We start from the raw sequence: 22,571 nt of genomic DNA on the forward strand, positions 1-22,571 counted from the left end.
CAAAAATGGAGTTACTCTTTTAATACTTATTTTTTGGATTCCTGCATAAGCCTGTGGCTGCTTGTTTCCCTTTAAAGAACAGAAGTGCTTTCTATAAAAGTTCCCGAACCTCCTTTCCATAGCCCCGATTACTTTTTCTTTCTTGAACCCAACTATTTACCTCAGGAAGATAGCTGCAGCTTTGTTTACATTGTCTGCCCAGGATCCTTTTCAATGCTGGTAGTGCCTGCACAGTGGCGGCTCTCTGTAGAAATTCTCCAATGATTAGACATCAGTAGATCTTGTAGAAACCTGGCCAGTGGTGAGCTGTTCCTTCTGGTGATTTTCTTTCCTTTTATCCCAGGGAGGCTGAACTGGTGGTCTACAACATGCTCAAGTTGCAAACGTCTTCTGCCTTTAGCAACAACTGGAGATGGAAACTGTCTACTTCATGCTGCCTCTTTAGGTAGGAGACAAGTCTTTTTTTTTGTTTGAGAGCCAGTGACTACTATTGTCAGTTTTATGCATGCATTTGTCCTAGAATTCAATCTAATAAACACAATTTATTGTGAATACTATGTTTATTAAAACAGGGATTTTCGCATCCCTAACATCCACAACTGTTAACACTCTCATCTTACTACCTTATATTGCAAAACCCCGAACCCTCATTAAAGTGCCTGCAATGGTATAAGTGTGGAAAGCATGACTGATCTGCTACCCTGCTAATATCCCATCCTAACCTGCTAACATCTTTTCCTGACCTACTACGCTACTAACACCCCATCCTAAACTGCTAACATCCCTTCCTGAACTACATCCTTGCTAACATCCCATCCTACCTTGCTAATATGCCATTCTAGCCTGCTAATAACCCTTTCTGACCTACCACCCTGCTAACATTCCTTCTTGACCTACTACCCTGCTAATATTCCTTCCTGACCTACTACCCTGCTAATATTCCTTCCTGACCTACTACCCTGCTAATATTCCTTCCTGACCTACTACTCTGCTAACATTCCTTCCTGACCTACTACTCTGCTAATATTCCTTCCTGACCTACTACCCTGCTAATATTCCTTCCTGACCTACTACCCTGCTAATATTCTTTTCTGACCTACTACCCTGCTAATATACCTTCCTGACCTACTACCCTGCTAACATTCCTTCCTGACCTACTACTCTGCTAATATTCCTTCCTCACCTACTACCCTGCTAACATTCCTTCCTGACCTACTACCCTGCTAACATTCCTTCCTGACCTACTACCCTGCTAACATTCCTTCCTGACCTACTACCCTGCTAACATTCCTTCCTGACCTACTACCCTGCTAACATTCCTTCCTGACCTACTACTCTGCTAATATTCCTTCCTGACCTACTACCCTGCTAATATTCCTTCCTGACCTACTACTCTTCTAATATTCCTTCCTGACCTACTACCCTGCTAATATTCCTTCCTGACCTACTACCCTGCTAACATTCCTTCCTGACCTACTACCCTGCTAATATTCCTTCCTGACCTACTACCCTGTTAATATTCCTTCCTGACCTACTACCCTGCTAACATTCCTTCCTGACCTACTACCCTGCTAACATTCCTTCCTGACCTACTACCCTGCTAATATTCCTTCCTGACCTACTACTCTTCTAATATTCCTTCCTGACCTACTACCCTGCTAACATTCCTTCCTGACCTACTACCCTGCTAATATTCCTTCCTGACCTACTACCCTGCTAATATTCCTTCCTGACCTTATACTCTGCTAGTATTCCTTCCTGACCTACTACCCTGCTAACATTCCTTCCTGACCTACTACCCTGCTAATATTCCTTCCTGACCTACTACTCTGCTAATATTCCTTCCTGACCTACTACCCTGCTAATATTCCTTCCTGACCTACTACCCTGCTAATATTCCTTCCTGACCTACTACCCTGCTAATTTTCATTCCTGACCTACTACCCTGCTAATATTCTTTCCTGACCTACTACTCTGCTAATATTTCTTCCTGACCTACTACTATGCTAATATTCCTTCCTGACCTACTACTCTGAGAACATTCCTTCCTGACCTACTACCCTGCTCATATTCCTTCCTGACCTACTAGCCTGCTAACATCCCATCCTGACCTACTACCCTGCTAACATCCCATCCTGACCTACTAGCCTGCTAACATCCCATCCTGACCTGATACTCTGCTAGCAACCCATTCTAATGTGCTTGCCTTGAAAACATCTCATTTGATCTGCTTTCCTGCTAACATGCCATTTGATGTGCATTCCTGCTAACAATTTATCCTGACCTCCTACATTGCTAACATTCCATCCTAACCTTTTATTCTGCTGTCATCTCATCCTGACCTTTTATCTTGCTAACATCTCATCCTGCCCTACTAATATTCCCATTATACGTTGCTTCCCTGCTGACATTCCATTTAATGTGCTTTTCACCCCATCCTTACCTACTGCCCTGCTAACATCCCATCCTGACCTGTTACCCTGCTAACATTCCATTCTGATCTGCTACGTTACTGGCTGCTAGATTCGTCTAAATCTATTATATGTGCTTTCATACATTGTCAAGACATTGGGGGTCATTTATTAAAACTTGAGAGCACAAAATCAGGTATAGCTCTGCATGGAAACCAATTAATTTCTTGGTTTTATTGTCAAAGCTTAATTGAACAAGCTGCAGTTAGAAGCTGATTGGCTATCATGCATAGCTGCACCAGACTTTGAGTGCACCAGTATTACTAAGGCTGGCCATACATTATACAATTTTCCTGAGATTTTTGCTTTAGGTTTACCAAAAACCATATCATATGAGGTCAAACCTAAACACTTTCAATTGTATATAATTAGGCATTCCCTTGCACTACATAGTGGAAGGTAAATCTAAAACAAATTGGGCAGAAATTGGTCAAAAAACTGTAAGAAAATTGTATAGTGTATGACCAGCCTAAATCTCTCCCATTCTGTATGTTATCATGGAGCTGCAGGCACTTCCTGTAACTATTTTACTTTACTGGCCAAATCTGTAAATTAAACATTATTTATGCATGGTTTTTAATTCGCTTTGTGTTCTGTTTAACCACTTGACCTCAGGAAGATTTACTTCCCTTCGTGACCAAGCCATTTTTTGCTTTTTGGCACTGCGTTACTTTAGCTGACAATTGTGCAGCCATGCAACGCTATACACAAATGAAGTTTATAAAAAAATTTCACACAAATAAAGTTTTCTTTTTGGTATTTTATCACTGGGTTTTTTATTTTTTGTGCTATAAATAAAAAAAAAGACCGAAAATTAAAAAAAAAAATTATTTACTTTCTGCTATAAAACATATCCAATAAAAAAATTTTAAAAATAAAATGTCTTCATAAATTTAGGCTAAAATGTATTCTGCTACATATTTTTGGCAAAAGAAATGGAAATAAGCATATATTGATCGGTTTGTGGGAAAGTTATAGTGTCTACAAACCATGGTATATACTGGAATTCTTATTTATTTCTTTTTATACTAGTAATGGTGATGATCAGCAATTTATAGCAGGACTGCAATGGTATGGTGGCCAATCTGACACTTTTGACACTTTGTGGGAACCAGTGACACTAATACAGTGATCATTACTAAAAATATACACTGTCACTGTACTAATGACACTGGCTGGGAAGGGTTAAACATCTAGGGAAATGAAAGGGTTAAATGTGGTGTGCCTAACCACTGTTTGGGGATGTGCCGGTTTTTATGCCCTGCTTTACAGTTAAACAAAAACCCCATTGACAGGACAGAGCTCTGTATTGTTTACAGAGCTTTGCCCTGTCTTCCTCCTCAATGATCAGCGGCAGTCAATCATTGGCCGGCACCTGCTAATCACTGCGCAGCCGGCGTACGTCCTACCCGGAAGTGCTAGATCACGTACTAGATACGCGATCTGGTACAGGAGAGCCGCTCTGCCACTTTACTCTTACAGGAGGTGGTTGGACAGCGGTTAAAATATATTTCCATATCTAAGGCATATGAGCATATTTATTAGCAGATTAAAGGGAATGTATAGTTTGATCAGTGTGTTTTTAGATATTCATTTAAAATAGACCATCTTGTTAATAATCTTATCACTATGTGGTAAATTTATAAAAAAAATTGCAAAGCAATTTACTTAGTGAAAGTGCATGTACATTTGCTTAGTGAAAGTGCATGTACATTTAGTTTAGATCGGCTTTCTCAGCTCTGGTTCCCCCAGAGGTTGCTTGGGGTTCCTTGCGAAAGGAGCAATTAATGCCACTCAAATAAGTTGCTACTGAAACCAATGATTTTTTAGCAATGTGTAATAAGGAAATTATTCCCACTGACCATAAATGTAAGGAACGTACTTCTCCATAACCTCAAACAAATGTACAATGAACTGTGGATGCAGTCATTTTTAGCAGTGGTTCCCTGTTCCCGAAACACTATTTCAAGGGTTCCTCAAAATTTAAAAGGCTGAGAAAGGCTGGTTTCGATTGGTGAGTGAAATCTGCTTTTATTCCTCAGTCTAGACCAAGTGTCTCCAGGCCAGATGTGGCCCTTTGAGTCCCTTTATCTGGCCCTTGGGCACTACTCCTCCAACTGACACCAATGATGGGGCATTGTTTACTACCATTGATGCCAAAGCATTTTTGGCTCTCACTGGTCACAGTCTGGCCCCCTAAAGCCTGAAACACCGTAATCTAGCCCTTTGCTTAGAATGTTTGGAGACCCCTGCTCTAGACTGAAAGTTGATTTATTATCGGTTTCTTTGGTTTGTGTTATTTCTAATTGATGTTTTCTTTATCTGTGTTATTATATAACCGGAGAAAGACCGCCTCATTGCTCTGAACTGTTCATACTTGATACACTATTAATTTAACACATTTCATATTTCTTTTATTGGTTCACAAGGTAATGGTCTCACATAACACTTTCATCGAAGAGGGAACAGTTAGATTGTTGCCCTTCTTGGTTTCCCCGATAGATCAGGCTTTGTATTTATCAGGACATTGTCTGCTTCATTGCTTGTGTCTTGTCTCTTAGGGATGTGGGGATTTCATGACCGAGACCTTGTTCTAAGGAAAGCTCTTTATACCATGATGAGAAGTGGAGCAGAGAGGGAGGCACTGAAGAGGAGATGGAGGTGGCAGCAGACGCAGCAAAACAAGGAGGTATTAGTGTCTGGCTGTTTAACTCCTGCTGCTGAGCACATAAAGACGTCTTCAAGTACCTTGTTACAAGCACTTTGCTGCCACATGAGAAGTTGAATGCTGACACCTGTCCAGAGCAACAAGCTCCTAATCTTACAATACACCCTAAATATGCTCTGGTGGAATAGTCTGCATTTCATTTTTTTTCATTGGTTCATGACCAAATGCTGTAGAGCCTTCTTGAAGTCCTGCCAAGGTCACCCTGAGATAACCCTCAAAAATCCCACCATTGTTTAATGTGCTTTTTTGGAAAGGCAAACAATATCACAGGCATCAAAAATGGGGTTAGCAATGAAAGAACATATATGAATTAAACAGCGTTCCCGTGGTATTTCATGTATAATAAGATAAACTGCTGCCCTCCAGCGCAAAGTTAACATAGAAAATTTGAATGCTGACCAAAGCTATACATTGCTTCTCCACTTCTCAAAGAAGTCATTCTAGGCAGAAAAGGAATATTGATATTTAGTAAGACAAGGGGAGTATATTAGTGTAGGAAATGGGAGATTGGATATAATGTAGGTAAGTCATTTTTAAACCATGAAAACATGGATTTATAGCATATAGTATTTTTTTAATTGGCCAGTGGGTTTCATGCCAACTCTTGGCCACTAAATAGGAGATTTACTAAAACTGGTTGACTCAGAATCTTGGGCACCTGTGCATGGTAGCCAATCAGCTTCTAACCTTAGCATGTTCAGTTACGCTTCAGCAATAAAACCTGGAAGCTGATTGGTTTTTATGCAGAAGTAGACAAGATTCTGAATCAACCAGGTTTAGCAAATAAACCCCTAAGTGTCACTAACCCCAGACCAAAAAATCAAATGCAATATTCCTTTCCTATATACATGCTCTACATACCTATAAATAGCAATGTCAGATTGTTAGTGAAATATATATGTAATCATTATGCTCAGCTGACTTCCTTTATGAAGATGGCTATGTTTGCCGTATATGGTCCCTCTATATATAGGATGTAGCCACCCTCCTTCGCGCACTCCCACTATAGACTACTTTCATATTCAGCACGAGAAATCCCTCCCGTTCATAATGTAAATTCTGTTTGTAGTGAGAAATGCAGTCCATTTATTATTGAGCCACCCTTACAGCATGGTAATGAATCTTGGAAGTTGAAATCTGTGTATAGCAGTGCATGTTCAGTTAATACACATGCTCATGCACTACTCAGAATACAAAACCAAAAGTTCAGCAATAGTGGGGATAGTGCAGTGAGGGGAGAATCAGTGTTCTGAAAAATGTAAGCACTGTTTACTGACTAAAAAATAGTTTTTGTATATAATGTAGCTGCAGGGCTTACACCTAGTACACACATTTAATTATTTTTTTTTTTCATTTAACCCAGCAGGCTATGCGATGTTAGTGCAGTGATCTCCCTCGCTGAACTATTATGTTCTGACAGGGGGACTGTGAACCCCCCCCCCAGAACACACTGATCAGCACTCACAGCCATTGACTGCCAGTACTGTTTGACTGCTGATCCGCTGCTGGTTTTCCAGCATGCCCCTTTGACAAAAGCCAGTCCTTGAATTTAAGGACAGGTAAAGTATATCTAAGCCAATGGTACTCAACTTTACGTAGTGGGCCTTAAGTGTGGCCCCTGAATTTTGCCAAAGGCCAAACGTAATATTCAGTGCTTTCATTCTTGGCACTGTACCACATTAAATGCATGAATGATGTTTGGCTTTTGACTAAAGGTCTTCTGGCAGATTATTTTATTCAGATCAAAAAAAAAAACAGCTCTCTCTGGTGTGACTAGACAGACCAAAACAAAGTATATATTCAAAATTATATCTATTTTTCCTTTGTACAGTCTGGACTGGTTTACACAGAGGATGAATGGGAGAGAGAGTGGAATGAGCTTCTCAAACTGGCATCTAGTGAGCCTCGGACACACTTCAGCAAGAATGGAGGCTCTGGTGGTGGGTAAGTTTTAACTAATACATATTTGAAATAACAATGCAAAGAAAATAATATTTAATTTGTAAAAAAAAAAAACCATCCCAGCCTTGTATAATCTAAATCCAGAATCTTCTAATTCTATCTGTATTAAAAGTGTATTTCCACTTTTGCAGCCAAATTGGCCTCTGCCATTTTATCACGGTAATGGTTAAAGTGTTACTACACCCAGGACCCTGCGTTCACTATATCTAGTTTCCCACAGTACACAGAAAATGAAAATACAAATATTTTAATAGTAAATATCAATTGCTAAATAGCTTTTCTCTTCAGCAGTCTTGTAACTTCTATCAGTGTCTAGCAGAGCACTGGTTACAGTGTGTAGGAGGAGTTTTAATTCTGCTCTGACTGTCTTATGAGGCTGAATGATCCCTGACACTCTGGACAGCGCTGATTAGCCCTGTGCTGATCACATGCACCCTCCCCTCCAAAAAAAACTCTAGCAATACACACCAAACTGAGCATGTGCAGAGTGCCTCCTAGTGCTCTGTACTATCAGCAGATGGATTGGGGACTTTGAAAGAAGGGGAAAATCAGAGAAGATAGGATCAAACAGCCTTTTTACACAGTGCAGAGGATTAACCCCTTAGGTTCCACAATGAGTATAACAAGCATGCTTTACTGCATATACAGACTGATTTTACTGTTGTGGGTTTAGTAACACTTTAAGGCTGTGGGAATTGAGCACTGATATCATCCGCTAGGTGGAGTGTTGCATAGTCAAGCTCTAAGCTCTTTATTCCACCATTCAGCCTATGGGAAGCACCATTCTGGTATTACTCTGGATGTTGAAGTTCACCATGAACCATCTGGTTTCCCATCTCATTCCACTGCTTGCCTGCTGTGACTTGGCCACCTTCAGCCTCCTGTGACTCTCATCAGCTTCAGTTTATTGGGTTTATGATTATGCAACACTTTGCCTCTCTTTGGGTCTAGTTGTTTTCAGGGTGCAACATGTCTTTTAAAAGAATCAGAGATCAGTCCATCTGCAATCATGGACCTCCCTTCATATTCTCCTACTGCTTCTAGGGACAACTACTGCGACTAGGGTCACCCCAGAAGGTGACAATGCCTTTAACCTGGACCCCTGGGACCCCTATTAATGGTTGTTCATCCTCATTGGAGTCTTATTCAGCTCCAGCGAATTAGGATGAAACCTCCCCCATATCCACAAAGCTTCTTATTTCCACTTTGATTTTTTGTCGATCTGTGCACAAATAATAGAAAAACCTGCTTGTAGAGGTCCTTAGTGCACTCTCGCACTATCCATGGCAGAATCTAACTCTGACCCTATTGGGCCTCCATCTCTAAAAACCCTGATGCCCCTATTACAATCTCTGTTTTAGATTCAAAGTCTGCACAGTTAGAAGAAGCTGTGTTTCAGCAAATTCAGATTTACAAGGGGTGGTTTTTAACCTAATTTGTTCTTGTATATTAGAGTGTTTCTTTCATTTGGTACAAGAAGTGGATTGCATCACGGAATCACTGAATATTTAATTTGTATTGTGTTAAATGTGGAACACTTTATAGATTTTGACAGCAGTACATATTACACTTTCTATACACAGGCACTAAGAGTGGTTGTACAGGAGTATTTTTATTTTAATTTTGGTTGATTCTAACTGTATATTTATTTTCATTTTGGTTGATTCTAACCTGATTGTACATACTACCTTGTATTTGCGTCACGCTTGGAGTATTTTAGAGTTTTTAAAACTGCTCAAAGCTTCTAAATACTGTATGCTCTTTGTTTAAAATATGCCTCTACGAGGACTTAAACAACCTTTTGCATCCTACCCTCCTCCTGACAATGTGAAGGAATTTTTTTCCTTCAAAAGTGGTCTTTGCCCACTGTAGAAATTCCCATCCACCTTAACAAGAATACAACCAAACAGGTTGATGGTGTTTTTTTACATCTGGGATTTCACTGACAGACACTTCCAACTCCCTACTTAGGTCTCAGTTTGAATTAAACCTCTGTTGGCTTACCCCTTCTTGTGTGGTCTATGTCCCTTTCAGTATCTCTATTGAGATAGAGAGTTTGGATTGTGGGTAAGGCACCAAGAAGTCCCAGATGCTATATGCTAGACTGAATGGTCCTGTCCCCCTTCCTGGGAGGACTTGCCAAATGGATGTTTCCTCTTGCTTGTCTCCAAAACAGACAGTTCCCAAGTTGTCATGAGGCCCCTCTGTTATTGATCTCCTGAGCTGACCTCCGGAGGGTTGGACAACATCTGGGTGCTGCAAGATCTTCACCTGTAAACAGCTTTTTTGAACTCTTCTTGTAACCAATTGCCTGACCTACTCTATGCACTAGGCAGCATTGAATATGTCATTCATGAGTACACTGCCTTTCCTAGAGTCAAAGTATTGCCTTCCGGAACCCCTCATCTAAGGACCCCCACATTGAAGGGTTAGGGTTCTGCATGTAAGTGCCCCTCCTATCTTCCTTGTAAGGAAGTATCCATCGCTGGAAGGTCCTGTACTCCCTTGGACAGTTAGCAGTCAGGACACACCATTACTCTGCTGCAGATTCCCCCCTAAGAGTGATAGTGCAAGTCCAGAGGCCTTAACGGGCCCTGATGAAGAAGATAGAGCCTTCTTTTTTGTGGGTGATCTGTGGGCCTTTAAGGAAGTCTGTTTGATTCTTTGCTCTTTTATATTTTCTATCAGGTGAATGTTCCTAGTGCTAGTACTAGGCTTTTTACTCAGAATCTGGTACAGCTGTGCATGGTAGCCAATCAGCTTCTAACTTCAGCTTGTTCAAGATAAGTGTCACTAAAAACACATCATTAAGACTATCAATACATGCTGTATTACATGTTGTTCAAACCAACTCAGTCACTATGGGATTTGTTTTCTGTATACTGGATAAACTTTGTTGATCCTGCTGTTCACTGGCTCTATGGCGTATACACAGTGGTAAATGACAGCCCACTCTCTCATGCCCACTAACCAGCTAAACACAATGGGGGGGTGGGATATTACATCTTGATTGATGGAGGTTTCACCTCACTGTTATTCTAAGACACATGCTGGAGTGGCGTGACACAGTCTGTGAATGGCAGAAATCCAACCACACCATGTTATTGCCAAAAAAAATAACAATTTTATGTCAAATATATATTTGTGTGACAATTTAAAACAGTTTATTGATATTAATTATTTATTTTTACTCTGTATCCCAAAGGCAGTTTTTTTTTCTAACACGTGACCAGCAACAGAGGACTAGAAGCTCCTCCTGCCACTATTTCACTGCAGACAGGCTGGGAAAGAGCTGGGTCATGTGACAGCTGTATATAGATTAGGAAAAAGGGTACTTAGATTTTTTTTTTGTTTAATTAATTAAAATAATTGCAGTGCCATCATCTACACCCAGAAAGTGAAGGGATAATGTAAATTAAATCTGTGCACAGAAACCAATCAACTTCCTGATTTTATTGTCAAAGCTTAATTTTACACTCCAGTTTTAGTAAATCTCCCCCATGCTTCCACATAGCATTTTTTTTTTCATCAGGAGTGGTTGATCAAATGAAAGTTTTCCAATAGTCTTGTTTGACAACTTGACAATAGACTTCTGTTGTACAGAGAGCGTTATTCCCTCTGGCCCACAATGAATACATTTTAGCAAGGGTTCCCTGAACCCTAAAAATATTTCAAGGGTTCTTTTGAGGGGGAAAAGGTTGCAAAAGGCTACTGTAGAGCAGGGGCAGACTGACAACTCATGGGGCCCCCGGGGCAATAGGGGATCATGGGGCCCCTGTGTCCTTGCCCAAACTCAAAAAAGCCTATGAAAAAGGTACCAGGGGCATCTCATGGGGCCCCCTACTGACCCCAGGCCCTCGGGCAGTGCCCAAGTTTCCAAATGTTCAGTCCGCCCCTGCTGTAGAGCATTATTTTTTATTACATTTTCACATTAATCTGAATGCTGATGCTGTACAAAGATGTTAACCTTTTAGTCTGATCAGTGAATTGCAAAATATGCTTGGTCTCTCATTTATATGTGACAGGTTCTCTTTAACAACCTTCCTTACCTAATCTATATTTTGCTTTCCAAGAATTACAACGAGATGTTGGAGAGTTAATGGTAGTGGTACTTTAAAAGCACAAGGAGTGTTGGAGTAAAACTCATTTAGCAGCTATTGAATTGAGCAGATATTTTTCAATGACATTTGCGCAAGTGTCGAGGGAAGCCCGACTGCATACAGATTAATCTGCACTGCAAATTGAAAATGAACAGCACTGCAGTAACTGCTCATCAGATAAACGAACAATGTTTCACAGTGAATCAGGCATAATTACTTAGAATAAAAATTTGTTATTATTACAATCATACTGGAAGACGTGCTGCTTTGTGAGCAATTTTCGATTTCACTCTGTGCCACAGATAGTAGATGCAGAAATTAAAATTCAGCATCTCTAGTAGGTCGTGTGTGTGTGTGATTTCAGGACTATGTTTTCAGAAGGATTTCTGTAGAATAGACTGCAGAATAGTACTTGTCTTGGTCAAAATAACCATTATAGGTGAATGCACTTAAATCAGAACGAAACGTAAAGATGAGCTCCAGCCTTACCTTCACAGTTGTACATGCTCCTCTCCTGCATTGACGATGCTAAGTCTGATTTCACTACACACTCCAAGCTTCTGCATGTGAGCATTAGATGCTGCAACAATTTATATAGAACCTCTCATTTTCTTTCTGGAAGACATCCAGCCTCATCTAGCTCCTAACTCCCCAGCCTTGGATGTCTCTATACTCATCAATGGTCAGGAACATCATCTATGTTCATTGCTGTGTAATTCATGCATATTTGATGTAGCCACATTTATACTTTTATTGTCCTTTTTTAATGGTTATGTAATAAAGTTATTGGAATTTTTACATCCTTGAGTTCTCATAGATGTTTTGCTATGATAGTCCCTTTCATTAAGAGGGTATATTTTTCATTGTTAACTCCCCAGCCTGACTATGTCTTTCCCTCCCCATTCATTCATTGGATTTCAGTTCTTTCAATCATGAAGTCTCAGCATCATGCGTGGGCACTACCTAGGGCAGTCTGCATTTTTAATATTTGCATAACTCCTCCCTGCCAGCCTGTATAGAGAAGCACAGTGGCATGACATAACTGAGTCTGGAAAAAGGATTGTAAAGAAAATGGAAAGATTAATTTTACAATTTTACTAGCATGCTGATGACAGGGAAAGTAGGAGCCAAGGATGGTTAAATATAGCTTTAAAGTATTTTAAAAGAGAAGTATGGTTTTTCTTTTTGTTCAAATCATCCTTATCTAGGTGGATGCAGCATCGATCTGATGCTGCATCTCTCCCCCACCAGCTCTATGGGTGAGAACTGAGCAATCATACATTGCTGATTGCTCAGTTCTCCCTGTTGGTCTGAGCAGAGATAGGTGACTGTCAGTCAGTGGATCTCTGCTCTGCCTTACCCCCTCCCCCCCTTCCCCAGTGCTCACTGGAGCGCAGGGTTATTGAAGGGGTGGAGAGCGGCTGGCTCAGGCTCTTAGCTTGTTGAGAGACTGAGTCAGCTGCTGGTCAAGACTCCTGAGTGCATCCCAACTGGGATTTTTTCAGAGCCTGGTACAGCTGAGTGACGGCAGTCGACAGCAGACTTTAGCCCGCTGTCGGCTGAAAACGGGTCACAGGTGATCCTCAGCTTTGGTTGTACTTCTCCTTTAACTATTTAAAAAAAATGTTCTCTTCCCCATCTTCTTACCAGTCCTACATACACTGTATAAAAAAAGATGAGTACTTAGCCTTTTTTAGTACGGTCACGTGATTCAGGAGCTGAGAATTCCCAAAGCTGTGACGTCACCCTGAGGCTTACATGGCCCATTTGTTGTTGGCGCCCCTGCAGCAGCCATTCATTGACACATGGAATAAGGTTATATTCAGCCTCATCTTCCACTTTAAATACAGTTGTTGTGTTTACTGAATTCTTAGTAGTGCAATGAAGGCTTTCACTTATTGCCTGCAATTGCCATTTAAGGTTGACCAAAAAGCATCAAGTTCAAGTTATCCTTATTAATGTGATCCAGCAGGCAAAGCACTTGTCATCATGGGCAGGCTTACCTTATATGTCAGTGGTGAAGCAATGATGTTATTGTGGGTACAGTTCATAGTAGGAAGCCTTTACATATAATAAAGCTTACCTGTAGGTAAAATTAATATCTCCTAAACGTGAACCGTTTTTGGCGCATGCACTCTGAAGGAACGGCATGCCCATACCGTTCCTTCAGAGCACTGAGTCGTGGCCCAGTGACATCATCGCAGCTCAGCCAGTCAGCCGGCCAGAGCTTGCAAACTCGGAAGGAAGACCGGGTGAAGATGGAAGCCCCGGGGAGCCGTGACAGCGCTCCACTGGCGGGCTTAGTTACAGTATAAGTCCTTCATAATGTTCTAGTATGCAATGCAATACTAACACATTATGCCTTTACCTTGCAGAGTTTTTTTCTTTTCTTTTTTTTTTATGCAGTTTACTACTGCTTTAAGAGGACACATAGCCACTCAGTGAAGTTGGAAGAGAAGCATTTTAGCCTTAAACTGTATAAGAGGTTCTTTACTGTCAAAGTGGTAAGGATGTGGAACTCCCTTCACAATCGGTGGTGTCAACTCTAGATGGGTATCTTAACAAACACAATATACAGGGATATGGGATATGGTTTTGACATAAACACACCCACACCCAAGCCGGTTGAACTGGATGGACTGGTGTCTTTATTCAACCTAACCAACTATGTAACTATGTAAGTGTGAAAAAGCCTCTGCAAGCTCAGACTTAATATTGAGGCCCACCGATCTAGGAGGGGGAGAAGTGGAGGTTGGAGTTTTTACCTGTGCACATTTTAAATGAACTGCAAACAGAAAAGCTGAATACAGTGACCACTTAGGCTGGTGTTGGTTTTTAGCTATCAAGGCCAAGGCAACTGGTTGAACAAAGCTCGGGATTTGTTCAAATATAGGTTGGGATCAGAAGCTTTAAAATACTAAGATTAACCCAGTACAACAGTTACAATGACCCATAGCTCCAACGGCAGTAAGCATAGGTTCTAGCAATGTTACTATTCCACCACAGTAATTGTTGCTACTGTTTTCCCTGCTAAGGCTGGCCATACACTATACAATTTTCTTACAGTTTTCTGGCCAATTTCCTTTAGATATACCTTCCACTATGTAGTGCAAAGGCCTGCCTAATTGGATACAGTTGAAAGTGTTGTTTAGGTTTGACCTCATATTATATGGTTTTTGGTAAATCTAAAGCAAAATTCTCGAGAAAATTGTATAATGTATGGCCAGCCAGACAGTGCAAAATATCAGATTCTGCAGTCTTATGGATGAATTTACATTGGCAGTCCAATTGCATGCGAGAACCCAGCTGGGGTTCCCTCAATTGTGAGAGGCAGCCCCATTGAAAGCAATAGGAGGCTGCTTGCTTCTGCAGCTAATCAGGCCCACTTGCATGTAATCTCTGGTGTATTGATCACATGTGAATAATCAGCCCAGGATGCAGATGGTGTCTGGCAGCGAAACGCGGGAACTCCCACTGGGGGACTGTGAGTGCATTCACCCGTGTGAATGCACCCTTAATTGTTTACACGGGATACATACCTGCTTAAGGAAGGTAAGGGACTGTAATGTAAGGTGATAATCCGGACCATGCCTTGCCCATGGCAACAGTAAAATTCTGGCAAATTATCTGATTGTTGAACACAACATCCAAAATGTTGAAAAAAAAGTGTATATTAGGTGTTTCGTTTTTTTTTACGAAGTGTTGATTTTTATTGTTTTAAAAAAAAGTTATGATTTTGATTTGAGCTATGCAGTTAATTTTACAAATACGCTTAAAGGCATTAGTTCGTGTTCTATTGGATTTACAGACATTAGGAATTATATAAAAAAAACATGCACCAATTGAAGGAGCCAGATCAAATGATAAAATAATCCAAATTAATTTACTGCATTACACTAGAAAAACAGCCAACATGTTTCAGGGGTCAGAAGAAACTCCCCCTTCATCAGAGCTTCATTTAAAATAAGAACCTTGATTGGACTCAAAGTAGGACTTTCCTGTGTAAATCTATGTAGGAAAGCTGATTGCTGGACTAGGAGAATTACTAGCCAGCAGCATCTGTGTGAGCAATCAAGCAAAATATATTCAGCTATATACTGTAAATCAGCTATCTTTTTTTGAAGGAGAAATACATTTTCTTTGGTAAAAATTCAAATTTGGCCTTACCTATCCAACCTGATTATCAGTAAAACATACTTAGGCACTGAGTGGGCTGATTTTGATACCTGAGGTGAGAAGAATGGGTTGGCAGTACTGAGCAAAGAGAGAATCACGATGATTGGCGATCTTCATCTGCTTTCAGTGCATGGATGTTAGAGATGCAGTAGCAGATCCGGCACAAACAATATTTGTGAAATTGTTTAGGACCAGGAAGAAACCAGCGACAGAAACAGCTGAATGAATTCCTCAGACGCAATCAGCGGAGCATGATTACCATCAAACACCCTGCTTGGCCTCAGCTCTGCTTTTCAGTATCTGCCTCCTGATTGTATGTTGTTTTTTTTTTTTTCTGAATCAATTTGCACTTGCTTGAAAGAATTAGCTTAGCAGCAGCTATTATATATGCATTCATTAAATCTCAAGCAAAATGTATTTTTAAATGCCTCAGATTAACTGTAATAAAGAGTGTACCAGGCTCCGGAGAATATTGTTCTGCATTATTATAAAACAGACATACCCTTATGGGAAAAATAAATCGTTTACTAATGGATGTATATGATGAATAAGGCCAGTGTGCTGGGATTGCTTATGGAGCCACATTTCTTCGAATCCCTTTTGTTGCTTGTGGGCAGATTCTATAACGATGCTTTTCTTTATAAAGCTTGTTGACTTTGCTCTCTGTTTGGGGTTGTAGAGAGACACTTCCTCTGCAGCTGCAGCAGTACATGCCGTTCAGACTAAGACCTTTATTTCATAGAGCAAAGAGTAATTACAAATTGTCTGAACTGTGGCAACCATTCGTGTCACGATTTGTACACATCAGAAGGGGTTTACTATTCGTGTCCAAAAACATAGTACAGGGATTGGGTAGATTGAATGTTCTTTCCAAAAATGATAATAAAGATATGGAACACGCTATACCTAAGGCCCCATTCACACTTTACGATTTGGAATCGCAAAAAGAGTCACATTGCTTCTGCCTGCGATGCCAAATCACGTGGCAATCGCTGCACGCGATGCAAGTTTGGGTACCATTATCGTTTATTGGCACCCTAAGCGTGATGTTTGTCTGGCGGCAGAATAGTGCAGCAAACTGCGCCTTTAAAAATCACATGAAAATTGTCAACCAAAAAAATTGCAGGAGCTTCTTTTTGGGCAACAAATGTGCATAGGGAAGCCCATTCAAGTGAATCAGGTGAGAATTTCGCTTTTTAAATCACGTAGTGAGAACCCCCCCCCCCCCCCCATACTTACCTGGGCTGTGTGCATGTCTGAACTGTAAGCTCCAAGGATCAGGGTCCTCCTTTCTCTCTTGTATTGAACTGTATTGTTGCTGTATTGTCTCCCGTTATATTGTAAAGCGCTGAGCAAACTGTTGGCGCTATATAAATCCTATGTAATAATAATAATGTCTGCAGCTCTTCTCTGCCATCACTTCCTGGTCCTGTCTTTGCTGAGGCAGCATGAGCCATTGCGATCTGCCACGGCTGTCAATCAAAGCCAGTAAGGAGGGGCGGGGCCAGGTCCCACTGTCTGTGTCAATAGATACAGACAGCAGGGCTCAGAAACAAACACGCAAGAGTGCCCCCATAGAAAGCAGCTTTCTATGGGGGTACTCAGCAGAGGGGAGGAGCCAGGAGCACCGGCGGGGACCAGAGAAGAGGAGGTTCAGGGCCACTCTGTGCAATTCTATTGCACAAAGCAGGTAAGTTTAAACTTGTTTGTCATTTAAAAAGAAAAACAAAGCATTTACAATCACTTTAAAGAAGATCTATCATTATAATTGTTTTTTACACTTTTGTTCCTTCTGGAACAAAATACATAGTACATTTGTCCCATGTTTCTAAGTGCTTTTTTATTCCAGTTTCACACTGCGGCTTGTCTACCACACGTGCTTTTTGTGTGATTAACCCATGGATCATGCGTTTTTGGCACGTTTTCTGAAGGAACACCTAAAATCCTGCATGCTGCATATGGTATACACTTTTAGAAAATACATGACCTAATAGCCTATGGAAAACCACATGAAAATCGCAGGTATACCTGCACTGCAGCCAAATCACCGCTCAACAGCCCTAGTTATGAGGTCCATCCTCCTCCTGCCACATCTGGTAACAGGTCTGAAGGAGACGACTGATTCATATCCACAGCTTGTCTTGACTGTGAACACTTTCCCAAGACAAGCAATGGCAAGAGGAATGCAAAAGCCGACATGTCCCTCCTCCCTCTGCACTCCTCTTGTCTTTGTCAATATCTACTTCCTGGGCAGAGATGCTGGTTCAGAGATTACTTAGTGTTTTAAATTCTGGTGTCTGTGTTCAGAAATGTCTGACACAAATCAGCCCTCTGTTGCAGTTTGTTATTTTGTAATAAGTTATCGTGTTGCAATCCGATCACAGTGGTACATGTTTCAACCTGCACACAGCAGACTGATGACATCATTGACATCATTCCATTATTTTTATGTATACTGCTGCACTGCGGCTTGTCCTGCCACAGCTGACCTGACAACAGGTCTGAAAGAGACAACTGATTCATATCCACAGCTTGTCTCGACTGTGAACACTTTCCCAAGGCAAGCAATGACAGGAGGTATACAGAGGCTGACATGATCCTTCTCCCTGTTTCCTTCTGCATGCCTCTTCCGTGTGTGTGTATATAATATATATACAGTGGATATAAAAAGTCTACACACCCCTGTTAAAATGTCAGGTTTCTGTGATGTGAAAAAAATGAGACAAAGATAAATAATTTCAGAACATTTTCCACCTTTAATGTAACCTATAAACTGCACAACTCAGTTGAACAAACTGATATCTTTTAGGTGGAGAAAAATAAGAAAACTAAAGTAATATGGTTGCATAAGTGTGCACACCCTTAAACTATTACTTTGTTGAAGCACCTTTTGATTTTATTACAGCACTCAGTCTTTTTGGATATGAGTCTATCGGCATGGCACATCTTGACCAGGGGCAGACTGACCATTTGGAAACTCGGGCACTGCCCGAGGGCCCGGGGTCAGTAGGGGGCCCCATGAGATGCCCCTGGTACCTTTTTCATAGGCTTTTTTGAGTTTGGGCAAGGACACAGGGGCCCCATGATCCCCTATTGCCCGGGGGCTCCATGAGTTGTCAGTCCGCCCCTGATCTTGACTTGGCAATATTTGCCCACTCTTTCTTGCAAAAACACTCCAAATCTGTCAGATTACAAGGGCATCTCCTGTGCACAACCCTCTTCAGCTCACCCCACAGATTGTCAATGGGATTCAGGTCTGGGCTCTGGCTGGGCCATTCCAAAACTTTAATCTTCTTATGGCGAAGCAATTCCTTTGTTGATTTGGATGTATGCTTTGGGTCGTTGTCATGCTGAAAGATGAAGTTACTTTTCATGTTCAGCTTTTTAGCAGAAGCCTGAAGGTTTTGTGCCAATATTGACTGGCATTTGGAACTGTTCATAATTCCCTCTACCTTAACTAAGGCCCCAGTTCCAGCTGAAGAAAAACAGCCCGGAAGTATGATGCTGCCACCACCATGCTTCACTGTGGGTATGGTGTTCTTTTGGTGATGTGCAGTATTGTTTTTGTGTCAAACATATCTTTTGGAATTATGGCCAAAAAGTTCAACCTTGGTTTCATCAGACCATAACACATTTTCCCACATGTTTTTTGGAGACTTCAGATGTGGTTTTGCAAAATTTAGCTCGGCTTGGGTGTTTTTCTTTGTAAGAAAAGGCTTCCGTCTTGCCACTCTACCCCATAGCCCAGACATATGAAGAATACATGAGATTGCTGTCACATGCACCACACAGCCAGTACTTGCCAGATATTCCTGCAGCTCCTTTAATGTTGCTGTAGGCCTCTTGGCAGCCTCCCAGACCAGTTTTCTTCTCGCCTTTTCATCAGTTTTGGAGGGACGTCCAGTTCTTGGTATTGTCACTTTTGCGCCATATTTTCTCCACTTAATGATGACTGTCTTTACTGTGTTCCATGGTAGATCGAATGCCTTGGAAATTCTTTTGTACCCTTCTCCTGACAGATACCTTTTACCAATGAAATCCCTCTGATGCTTTAGAAGCTCTCTGCGGACCATGGCTTTTGCTGTAGGATGAAAAATGCCAGGAAAGACCTAATAGAACAGCTGAACGTTATTTTGGGTTAATCAGAGGCACTTTAAATGATGGCAGGTGTGTACTGACTCCTATTTAACATGATTTTGAATGTGATTGCTTAATTCTGATCACAGCTACATGCCCAGTTATAAGAGGGTGTGTGCACTTATGCAACCACATTGTTTTAATTTTTTATGTTTACTTCCCCCCTAAAAGATTTCAGTTTGTTTTTCAATTGAGTTGTAAGGTTTATAGGTCACATTAAAAGTGGAAAAAGTTCTGAAAGTATTTCTTTGTCTCATTTTTTTACATCACAGAAACCTGACATTTTAACAGGGGTGTGTAGACTTTTTATTTCCACTGTGTATGTACGAATATATATATATATATATATATATATATATATATATATATATAGTTAGAAGACAGGAATTCATTTATGCAGAGATGTATAGTTACTAAAAGGTCCAGGTTACAGGTGACACATTAGGAAAGCATTGCTTGTTTGGCTTTAATAATTTCTGTGTCACAGACAAGCAGCAAACACCTAGCATTTTAGTAGGTTGGCAATGACAGCCTGCATATTTCCTTTACAGCAAGTTTAATTTAAAGTGAACCTGTGCTTTGTCTATGCAGGGCAAACCAGCAGGTTCACTTAGCTGAGGGCATCTCCCTTTGTTTTCTTTTACTTACCTTCCCTTTGCCCCCCGCCCCCAGCTCCATTCACCCATGAAAGAGAAGAATGTAAGCTCCAAGTCACTGGATAGAATTTATACAAGCCAAAGAACGTTTGATTAGTTGCCCAGTCACCCAGCACTGCAATCTCAGAGAAAAAAGTGAGTCTCATGCTTTGTATTCCTAGACGTGGCAGGCATTTCATTTTACTCCCAATGCCTTTTAAAAAGTGCTATCTTAGTAACATCATGCATCCAGAAGGTGATACTCACATAAAAAATATTTTATGATACAAGATCACATGTGATATAGGGTGTACAGTGGGCCTAAGTATGTGTATCCTAAAATGTTACTTCTCCCCTACTCAATTGACTAACTATAATTGATTTTACATACTGATTAGCATTTAAAAAAATAGTAGGCAATAAAAAACAGAACACTATTTATTTATGTTTTTGAATTTGTTAATTATATTTCCCTAGAGTGGAGAATGCTGAGGATCCAGTGTATGAAAGTTTAGAAGAATTCCATGTCTTTGTCCTGGCTCATATACTAAGAAGACCAATAGTTGTTGTGGCCGATACGATGCTGCGTGACTCTGGAGGAGAAGGTACATGTAAAAGAAATTTTCAGTTTTTTTGTTCAGCCCTTTAACCTTTTGTTAATCTTCGCAAAGAATATTAGATCACAGACAAATTTATTCCAATAGAGTACTTGAAAAATATGCTAGAATCGAGTGGGAGTAGGGTCAGTAAGTTCAGTGTGAATTCTGTGCAGTTGAAGATGAAGCAAGAAGATAAAGGATTAGAGCACTGAAGAAAGAATCAGGTAAAGCCGGCCATAGAGGGACCCGTTCAGCAGGGACCACCTGAGATTCGATCCATCTATGTGCAGGCTGATGGAACTGAAGTCAATTTATTGATCAACTTCAGTACAACCAGCCTGCCGGAATTCTAGCATGCAATCACTGCTGGCGGCTATAGCTGTTAGCAGTAATCGTGTTCTGCTAACAGAGAACTGCAGAACCCAATAGCTCTGTGGGAGGCTTTCCTCCATCAACACTGACTGTGCTGATGGGGGAATCATGCAATTTTGTTTCCTGCAACCCATGGCTGCAGGAAAGAAAATATCATCCTAAGGCTTTTCTAATAGTTTGGGCCAACTGTGGAAATCACATGGGCTTTTGTTTGGAAATAAGATGTCTCGGCTCATTGCCCAACAGTTAACATTACGTGGACTGTCAAGAGCTTAGGACAATACTACTGAAATAACCATGAATTATGAAGGTTACCTTGAAACGGTACTTACATTTATCACAGAGGTGACTTTCCTTGTAACTTTGTTCTTCATCTTTGACCACCAGAAAATTCATTAGAAAGAACAACATTTTTTCTAACCATCTTTCTATCCAAAATGCATGTGGCACTTTGTCATGTAGGAACAGAGATAGATAGGCATTTGTCCTTGAGAAATGACTGCTTATGATGTATTTGAGCTGACGGTGCTTGGGGTTATACAGTGAAAAGGCCTATTTATATCTTTCGATTGGAATTCCCTGTCTGCTAAATATTGAAACTTTAATTTGCCTTGTTCTTGTCAAAGACATGTAGGTTTATAATTATGGGCTGACTGATGCCTGCTATATGGCTGCCCCTAGCAGCCTGTTGGATGTTAGCTCTTATTTTCTAACTTTTTCTGGGAAAATGAAACCTGGAGTCTGATTGGTTGTTATGTCCAACACAGATAATTTGTTATTTTAGCTCCAAACTTCTTTGCAGCTTGTATTTAGTAACTGTTTAAATAACATTTGACCTACAGAAATAGCTTCACAGCTTTACAGTGCCTTGAAAAAGTATTCATACCCCTTGAAAGTTTCCACATTTTTCATGTTACAACCAAAAACATAAATGTATTTAATTAGGATTTTATGTAATAGACCAACACAAAGTGGCACATAATTTTGAAGTGGAAGTGGAAGGAAAATGATAAATGTTTTTCACAATTATTTACAAATAATTATCTGAAAAACTTTGTAGAACCACCTTTCGCTGCATTTACTGCTGCAAGTCTTTTTGGGGATGTCTCTACCAGCTTTGTACACCTAGAGAGTGATATTTTTGCCCATTCATCTTTGCAAAATAGCTCAAGCTCTGTCAGATTGGATGGAGAGCATCTGTGAACAGCAATTTTCAAGTTTTGCCACATATTCCCAATTGGATTTAGGTCTGGACTTTGACTGAGCCATTCTAACACAAGAATATGCTTTGATCTAAGCCATTCCATTGTAGCTCTGGCTGTATGTTTAGGGTTGTTGTCCTTCTGGAAGGTGAACCTCCACCCCAGTCTCAAGTCTTTTGCAGACTCTAA

General features: G+C 40.6%; 1 protein-coding gene across 2 annotated transcripts in view; it reads left to right on the top strand.

The window, feature by feature from the left end:
- The window catches only part of OTUD7A (OTU deubiquitinase 7A), a 336,988-nt gene that overhangs the window by 271,251 nt on the left and 43,166 nt on the right, over nucleotides 1–22,571 (top strand). For both annotated transcript variants that reach the window (XM_089652433.1, XM_089652435.1), the window contains 4 exons: nucleotides 344–445; nucleotides 5,033–5,160; nucleotides 7,031–7,143; nucleotides 20,687–20,814. In XM_089652433.1, the coding sequence (XP_089508559.1) occupies nucleotides 344–445; nucleotides 5,033–5,160; nucleotides 7,031–7,143; nucleotides 20,687–20,814 (471 nt within the window). The remainder of the gene's footprint in view (nucleotides 1–343; nucleotides 446–5,032; nucleotides 5,161–7,030; nucleotides 7,144–20,686; nucleotides 20,815–22,571) is intronic.

This window comes from Staurois parvus, unplaced genomic scaffold, assembly GCF_062004578.1.
Source record: "Staurois parvus isolate SC_StPar_1 unplaced genomic scaffold, SC_StPar_1.0 ptg000682l, whole genome shotgun sequence".
Taxonomy (NCBI): Eukaryota; Metazoa; Chordata; class Amphibia; order Anura; family Ranidae; genus Staurois; species Staurois parvus.